This window comes from Anopheles funestus, chromosome 3RL (genome assembly GCF_943734845.2).
Source record: "Anopheles funestus chromosome 3RL, idAnoFuneDA-416_04, whole genome shotgun sequence".
In the NCBI taxonomy this organism is placed as follows: Eukaryota; Metazoa; Arthropoda; class Insecta; order Diptera; family Culicidae; genus Anopheles; species Anopheles funestus.
Window position 1 is genome coordinate 80,212,856 of NC_064599.1, and position 8,923 is coordinate 80,221,778.

Below are 8,923 nucleotides of genomic sequence, written 5' to 3' on the forward strand. Positions count from 1 at the left end.
TAGTGGGTTGCAATTAGATGTGCGAATTTGTGCTTCTTAGGAAGTACTATGGGATGCTGGGATTGGTAGGGAAGCTGCGAAAGCTTCAATCGTCCTCCTACTCGTATTATTCCTTGCTCATCGAGGAATGGGTTGAGTCGCCGTAGTGGTGATTGTCTTCCTATTGCTTCACCTTTTGCCAATTGCCGTAGCTCCGCTGAAAATGCGTCTTGCTGTGCTAAACGACATAGCACAGTTTTAGCAGCTTCCATGTATTCGGGAGTGATGACTAAAGGTGATGTGAAGTGTGTTGGTGTTCGTTGAGTGCGTGCCTTCTCCTTAGTGTTACGTGTGAAGCGAATGCAGTATGCAACGATGCGCAACAATCGCGTGTAGCTGGAACACAACGTAAACCAAGGGTTAGTGATGGTGTTTACATAGGCAGCACTCACCTGACGAATTTCGAGATTCGTATCTTCAGCTGGTTCAGGATTACAGTTGGGCCAGTTGGATGCGGGTAGTGCTAGCCATTCCGGACCGCAACTCCACAGCTTGCTCTGCAGGAAATCTGCAGCTGACATGCCGCGTGAGACCAGATCGGCAGGGTTAGTTGAGCCGGGAACATGCCTCCACTGACGAGGATGAGTATAATGCTGCACCTCCGATACTCGGTTGCCTACGAACGTTGCCCACGTGTTAGGTGAGGCGCTGATCCACTTTAACGTGACGGTAGAATCGGACCAAAAGAATACTTCTGCTGCGTGTAGTCCCATCGCCTTCTTGACTCGATCGTAAAGATGAGCGCCTAATACTGCAGCACACAGTTCCAGTCGAGGTAGTGTGACACGCTTAAGTGGTGCCACTCGCGACTTGGATGAAAGTAAAGTGGTGCGAACTTCCCCTTGCTCACTTTCGCAACGAACATAAATGCAGGCCCCGTAAGCTGCTTCAGATGCGTCACAGAAGGTGTGTAACTGCAATTTACTACCAGGTAACAGCGCATAGCGATCGATCTTAAAACCGGATATGAGTGGCCAATCTTGCTGAATATTTTTCCATTTCTTGCAGATAGAATCAGGAACAAGATCGTCCCAACCAGCTTTCTGCAACCACAACTCCTGCATCAAGATTTTGGCTCGTACGACTATGGGAGAAATCAGGCCAAGCGGATCGAACATGCGGGCTATGTTAGAGAGGATGCTTCTTTTAGTAGGACGTGCTGTGTCGGTGTCGATTGCGGACTCGAATGATAGAACATCATGTTCTGGCTCCCACGAAACTCCAAGAGTCTTTACCGTTTCGTCGGGTATAAACTGTAGCGCTGACTGTGTGCCGATCTGATCCGCAGTTAGACCGGTAAGCACCTCTAATCTGTTTGAAGTCCACTTCCGTAATTCAAAACCACCCCTTGAAAGTAATTCATCTAACTCTACTCGTAGACGCCGAGCGCTTTCGATCGAATCCGCACCGCCTATGAAGTCGTCCACGTAGAAATTGCTCTTCAGAGCGGATGCGGCAACAGGATATGTGGTTCCCTCATCGTTTGCAAGCTGCTGCAAGGTTCGAGTTGCAAGGAAGGATGATGGGGACAACCCATAGGTTACGGTGTTCAGCTCGTAATACTGGATCGGTGAATGCGCATCAAACCGGAAACAAATGCGGGCATACTTCCTATCGTCTGGATGCAGTAGTATTTGGCGGTACATTTTAGCAATGTCTCCAACAACCGCCACCTTATACGTGCGGAATCGTAGAATGATGTCCAACAAATCATCCTGCACTGCAGGGCCGACACATAGCGCTTCGTTGAGCGAGTATCCAGATGATGTTTTCGCTGATCCATCAAACACCACCCTGGTTTTTGTTGTTGTGCTCGAAGCCTTGAATACGGGATGGTGCGGCAGATAATATGCTGATTCGTCGTCAGCTGGAGCTTGTATCAGCGACATGTGCCCTAGCTCCAAATATTCATGCATGAATTCATGGTATGCCGCTTTAATATGAGGATCGCGTTCTAGGCGCCTTTCGAGCATTGTAAAACGTCGTAGAGCTGATAATTTCGAAAAACCCAGCTTTTCTTCAAAGTCAGGCTGCTTTGGTAAACGAACAATATAACGACCAGTATCGTCTCGTTGTGTTGTATCTTGGTATAATTTTTCGCAATACATTTCTTCGGGGGAGTAACCATCTCTTATTTGTAATTCTTCCACTTTCCAGAATCGCTCGAGTGATTCCTCAAGCGTGCTCATGCAGACGACGGAAGATGCGTTGGAAGTTTCGGTGTTGTTATTACATGCTGATGCTGAGCCGGTCACGATCCAGCCGAACACACTTTCAATGAGGACAGGAAGGTTATACGAAATTTTATATTGCGCCCCGCTCTGGAAAAATGCATGATAATGCCGGGCACCGAGGATAAGATCGAGCGGTGCCGACTTATTAAACTGGGGGTCGGCAAGCATAAAATTCGGCGGAATTTGCCACTCGGCGGTGCGCACATCATGTGCTGGCAAATCCCCAATCAAATTGTCCACAATCAAGAAATCAGCATTCAGCTGATATTGGCCCGTTCGGGAGGAAATCTTCGCACGCACCGATTTCCGCACCGGGGTGGAAGAGTGACCCGCACCGATGAGCGTTACGTTGACCGTATCAAGTTTCAACGCTAACCTCTGAGCAAGCCTGGTGCTCATCAAATCAGGCTGCGAGGCACTATCCAATAGTGCTCGCACTGGATGCAGAGTACCATGTGAATCAACAATGTGTACCACGGCAGTTTGCAGAAACACATGATCATATGTTTGCTGGCTTGCGTGTGCTGCTACGTGGTGTCTTTGGGTGTTTGTGGCGTGATCGTCTTTGTTCTGTGGGTGGCTTACCGGAGCATTTCGCGCAGCTGGCATGGTGTTTGCAGTGGGAAGTGCTCCTTGTGCATTGTGTACGTTGTGTAACAGTGTATGGTGTGCTGAGTGACAGTGTCTGCATTTGTATTGCGAGGAGCAATCGCGCGCTCGGTGGTTGTCCCGCAAACAATTTAAACATAGTTTATTGGACATGACCTGTCGATATCGTTCTTCCGGACCCATAGTCATGAATCGCGGACATTTGGTGATGCTATGCTCTTGCTGGCATATTATGCACCTACGTGTTTCGTGAGAGGTAGACGGAAAACTAGCCAGCCGAGTGAGATTCGATTGTTTGTGTGTGAAGTGCGTGTGATTTCCGCTAGAGGGCGCGTCGGTATTGTTTACCATCAGAGTTTCGAGCACTCGCATTCGGCGTTGCAAAAATTGCACCAAGCCTTCGTAGCTTGGATTTTCATTTGTTGATGCAAATTCCTCCCAATCGCGCAACGTTGTTGTAGGCAATTTTGTGCATAGCAAATGTTCTAATACGCTACTCCAAGCATCTGTGTTTTCACCCAAGTGGTTTAGCGTTTTCTTGTGCCGCTCGAACTCATCGACAAGATGGTGAAGGGTTGAGGCACTTTCCCGTTTCATGGTGGCCATTCCGAATAAGGCTTGCAAATGACGCTTTTTTAACAGGTACTCGTTAGAGTAACGCTCCGTCAGTATTTTCCATGCTATTTCATAGTTTGCGGCACTGATGGTGATGGATTCAATAACCTTAGCGGCTTCTCCCTTTAAGGATGCGCGCAAATAGTGGAACTTTTGGATCGGCGGTAGATCGGGGTTATCATGTATTAAGCCCTCAAAAGTGTCCCTATACGTTAGCCACTGCATGTAATCACCATCGTATTCGGGAAGCGCGATGGTGGGAAGTTTAATGCCTACTAGGGGGTTTGGGCCAGCGTTTGGTGTGGAACTAATGCTTCGAGGAACATGCACCCTTTTAGCCTTTAGCTGGGAATGTGCGCGTATCAAGCGCGGCTCAAAATCATCGCGTAAAGCGGCATTGTGCGCAATTTCTTCTTCGGTGATTGCCAAATCCTCTAGCTGACCTTGGATTTTCTCCAAGTCAATGGACAGCTGGTCGAACTTTGTTATGCGCGTTTCGACCTCGATAGCGTCTCGTTCCGGGAGAAAATCAAGGAGGAACTTCTCGTGGCGATCTAATGAGACCAGCAAAATTGCCCTTCGGGACGATAGAATGACGGCAGACGCTGGCATGATCAGACACGGTGGAAATAGCTTCGTCAGCGGTAACGAAAAAACGGGAGTGTTGTGTAGCGATAAAATTTGCGTTATGCGTAGGAAAAAACAGGTCGCGAGAATCCGCAAATTAATAACCAGCAATTCGGCATATCCTGGTCACGGCACCATGAACAAACTTGCGGAATTCGGATGCTGAATTTTCTTTCGAGAATAGTTACCGTACGATTGGCGGGATTTTTAAGCGAAGAGGAGGGATTTTGTTTATTTGTTTTTCCTTTTATAACCTTTTCTCTGAGTGCCCACTGAGTGCCACCGGCACTCACAATACGACAGTTGCTGAAACTTGACGAAACCAGCAAACTGTCGGTTTATACCACTATTGTGATTCTTGTGTAAACAATCAGATTTGAACAGAAGAACATGAAAATTTAATTAAGATACATAAATATGACAGTAAAATAAGATAAAAATAACAAACAATCAAGAAACACTACTAGAAGTTGTAAACAAAAACGAATAACACAAGAGGGAGAAGAAATGACAGATGAGAAACGATAACAAAATTTCTAAAAATATCTAATTGACCATTAATATTACTCCAAACATTTTTAAATTCCATTTTTTACTTCTCCGTTTTCATCTTTAATTTTATTGATCTTTCTTTTTGTTTCATTTATTTGTTTTCTCCCATCCATCATGTAACCAACGCCATTAAATCGACAATTACTATTGATATTAGCTATCAACTTGCAACTGCAATCATCATCTTTCAATGACCTTTGTTTTGCAGTTAAAATCCACCGCACGCCCGGCTACGATAAGGAAGTGACACCATATCGATACTGCCTGAAGGTTGTGAATCTGTTTTTCTTAGTTTCCGATTCCGGGGCGACCAACCCGATAGACGCGGACACCGTCAGTAGTGGTCAATAATTGTACGGCAATTAAAGTGCACAACATGAAATGGATGCACCTGAGAGAGAGAGAGAGAGAGAGAGAGAGAGAGAAAGAGAGGAAAAACATTACAAGAGAAACATACTTACATGGTCGCACCTTGATGACTGCTAATGGTGGAGCAGCGTCAGTTACACGGTGGGGATGAATTGATTTCGTTTGCTCACTGTTGCTAAGCGCACTTCACGTGGAGGTGGTCATTGGCAGCAGCACGTCACATCAAACAACCGGCAGCAGATGGTTGTTGGGCGCACGCTCGCAATGACTAATGACAGAGGCCGGAGTGGGACAGAAGCTTCGAGCGGGCGCGCGCGCGCCCCTGCGAAACACGCACAGGTGATCGTCGGTGTTTCAAACCGCGTGCGTCAAACGTCAAGAGTGGCAGGTTGTGTCTTGGGCCTCTCACGCTATCTCACGCTTATCTCGCGTGTTCGTCGCTTATCGCATGCAATTGGTTGGTGAGTTTTGTTTGCTTTTTCGGTGTTTGGCGATTTATTCCAGCTGGGAAGTTATTTTGTACCATTTCCATTTGTACAATCGGATTTCACATCCAGCGGGAAGAAGGGTGCGATCTCGATCGAACCGGTTCATATCGGTTCATCTGAATGCTGACGGTGTATAGGATCGCCTGGTAAGACAGTCCGCGTGCTCACAATCCCGGGATTATATTAGCACCTTTCCACCCGGCCCGAGGTGCGATAGGATGTGTTGCAGTTCGAGTTAGGGTAATGTCGCTATGTGCGGGAGGATAGTGTAGCTGGTCGGTCATCACAGTCGCTACTGAGGCGCTGTTTGCTCGCAAAACGCTGCGAAAGCATGCGAGCGCTGTTAAAGACTCTGCCGTGTAAACAAATCTTCAAAAAGAGTGCGAGAGTAGCCTTCGGATGTGTTTTTGGTTTGGATTCGCCCAACCAAACCTTTCTGCCTTTTGCAATATTGATCCGATCCGGTTTAGGGTGGTTCGCAGGAAGGTGTGAACGAATTGCGAGTACTTGCGGCTGAGCAGTACCTCACGCTTCGTCTAGCTGTTCCCGTGATAGTGGCGTGATCCAAAACGTTGCCATCCGATGGTATGCATCCTTGAAGCAATCCCAAGTGTGCTTGTGTAACCTTCCACAGTGTAAAGCTACCCTTGTAATTAACTGCTAATTACGCTCGAAAGCGAAACGATAACATACCTTCCCGTTCCTCATTCCCAGCTCCGACGTAAGATCCCGTGGGATGCTATCCGGTATGAAACCAGTTCGGACGGTTGGATGGTTGCAATTGCTACAGAGCTATTTTCTCAAGTGTTCTTGGGATTCTACTAAACAAAAAAACCCGGACATCTAAAATAAACAGAGGAGCAGGCTGCAAAAATATGTGCAGCACGTTCGTCCATCTCAATATCCAAGGCATACGGATGGTATGCGCGAATCCATTTGCCATCCTACCGCCATTTCATTCATATCTTTCGTTCATATCATCGTAAGCAAAGGTCGGATTTATTTTTCTCTTCTCCAAATCACCATAGTGTCCTTGCCGTTTCATTTTCTATCCCATCATTAGATGACTTTCATTTTGCCATTCTACCGCCCGAGATGGCATTACCCGGGACTGGCGAGAATCATCTCATGCTGATCCCGTATTTAGTTACATGCTGTGGGGGAAATTAGATTTTCCCCAAAAAATTGAAACAATCATTCCGAATGTCCATTGCCCAGACCACGGCACACGATTTCCACTTGGGCAAATTTTATCGGTCCGTCATTTCGGTGCGTCTCTGTGCCTTTGATGATCTCAAATGAGTCCCGGGGAGGGAGGGTTGAAGCGTAATATTTTAGTAAATGATGCTTGGACCACCCGCTGGAGAGTAGCATGAATGGTAATAAAGGACGCTACGTAATTGCTTGAATTTCCCACTCCTTAATTTCCTTATTCTACGAAATAATAGCTTGTGGTGAAGAAATATTTACCACTAATAATAGTGCAGTTTGGAGCAACTTCTATGTCTATTCCATTTTTAGGAAGTTTACTCACAAGTGTGCTAGAAATGTTCATCACCGAAACCCGGGCGCACAAACAACTGCTGCTTCGCTGGATGCTAATTCGGTACGCTAAACAGCACGGTAAACCGTTCTCAATGTAATCGTCCGGGATTTTGGTAGACGGTAAGCATACGGTTGTCGCACCACTGTCTACAACTGGTTGACAGATAAGATAAGAAACGTATTGAGCGGTGGGTGGGTGTACCGGATGTACATATGATGATTACAACCGAGTGAAAGAAACATGGGAAGTTATCAGTTAAAAATCTAATTCCTTTTTTCCACCGTTTGAAAGACAATGATTGATTATGAAAATAAAGATGTTTGAACAGTTTTTCTGGTGAGTACAATAGTGGTAAGCAGCATTAATGTGTGCTTACTTTATTAGCATCTGTTAATACGTGTTGAACGACAGAGGATCTAATTACACTCCAGCACATCGACACTGTACGGGAACATTTCATCTTTGAGTTGGTTGGTCCTCCGGAATCTGGAATCCCGGAATGGCTTGTAGTTGTACTTAATAATTAAACGTAAGACACAACAGGTGTGCAAGGAGTGATGTGTAGCAAAAAAAGAAGAAGGAGAGAGTGAGAGAGAGAGAGAGAGCATTATACTTCACGGGGTAGTATAAACATCCCTCAGGGGTAAACGTGCTGATTGACGCTTGACGACACACTTCCGAAATGATGCACAAACAACGCCCAGGAACGTGATTTATCGCTGCTCCGGTTGAATAATTGATAATGTGCCGTTTTTTTTTATTTCTTATTGTGCATGGGTGTGTCTTGAGTGGCTTGAGGTTTGCTGGAAATGTTGGAAAACAGCTGCTAGGCGCGTAGTTTTAAGGAAATCTTTAGCTCACTAATCGCTTGAAACTCATCCTCGAAAGAATAAGTAGAGTATACAAACATTGTCAAATTTCGTGACATTTCCCAAATTGTAAGGATCTACCAGTTTTCCTAAAGTTAGTCAAAGTTTTCAAGGAACTCTATTCAAATGCCTCCTCAAACATCTCCAAACTTAACCTCAAAATATAATCTCTAAGATTGTGTACCACATCACAGCTAATAACAGGTACAGCTGATACAGTATCGCTTTACAAGATGGACATCTCACGTGGAAAATCTTAACAAGCGAAACCACGCTGCTGTCATCTGCACACCACATCATGTCACCAGATTTTCCCTCCTTCTTTTCCGCATGTTTATCCTACTAAGCCATAGCTACCTTCCTGGAAGGAATCGTTACACAATCGATATTAGACACCGTCTTGTGTGGGAGTGTGTGATGTTTTTGGAGGTTGTTTGCTAATTCGATCAACAGTTTGACAGCTACGACATGGTACGTTACGCAGTGGAGGAGCCTTTTTGAGCGATAATAATAAGCTGACTAGTGTTTTTGCATGCATTTCGGTTTGTTGAAGGGCTGTGGTGTAAATGACAGCATAAAAACAGTTTTTTGAGCCCATAAATGGGGATCAGTTGTTTGTTGAAGTTTGCTTAATGCTTACCAAGATTGGACAATATCCGATGTCAGTACACGAAGTATCCTCGCACTGAACCAATTCTATTGATTAGGAGTTGTTACAAGCGGTGTTATAAAAAATGTTGTTATTTTACTATAAATACGTTTTTTTTTGTTTATATTTAACAAATAATTTAAAGCTATTTAGAAAAAAATGTAAGAAATATACTTTCCAGTAAATACATTCACATTTAAACCTTCTACTGGATCTGGTACAATCGATTATTTTCGTTACTTCAATTACTCAATGAAAGTAACACCTGAAAACCTCATGTCAAAATGTCTTACATAATTTGGTTGCCAAAAAGTATGTCACAATTT

At 45.0% G+C, this 8,923-nt stretch overlaps 1 protein-coding gene across 1 annotated transcript; it reads right to left on the minus strand.

The window, feature by feature from the left end:
* Positions 1 to 324: 324 nt before the first annotated feature.
* On the minus strand, positions 325 to 4,109 carry LOC125769574 (uncharacterized). Its single transcript, XM_049438306.1, has 3 exons — positions 3,401 to 4,109; positions 432 to 2,710; positions 325 to 375 (listed from the first exon to the last, which is right to left on the minus strand). Exons 1-3 carry the CDS (start codon positions 4,107 to 4,109, stop codon positions 325 to 327), a joined length of 3,039 nt encoding a protein of 1,012 aa, XP_049294263.1.
* Positions 4,110 to 8,923: the final 4,814 nt, after the last annotated feature.

Excerpts from the sequence above, each read along its gene's own strand:
- LOC125769574 (XM_049438306.1), bottom strand. The coding sequence starts at position 4,109 with ATGCCAGCGTCTGCCGTCATTCTATCGTCCCGAAGGGCAATTTTGCTG. Across the intron at positions 2,711-3,400 it reads GAAAACGCTAAACCACTTGG|TGCGAGCACTATTGGATAGT; the intron begins GTGAAAACACAG and ends CTCTGCATCCAG. Across the intron at positions 376-431 it reads CGAATCTCGAAATTCGTCAG|CTACACGCGATTGTTGCGCA; the intron begins GTGAGTGCTGCC and ends GTTGTGTTCCAG.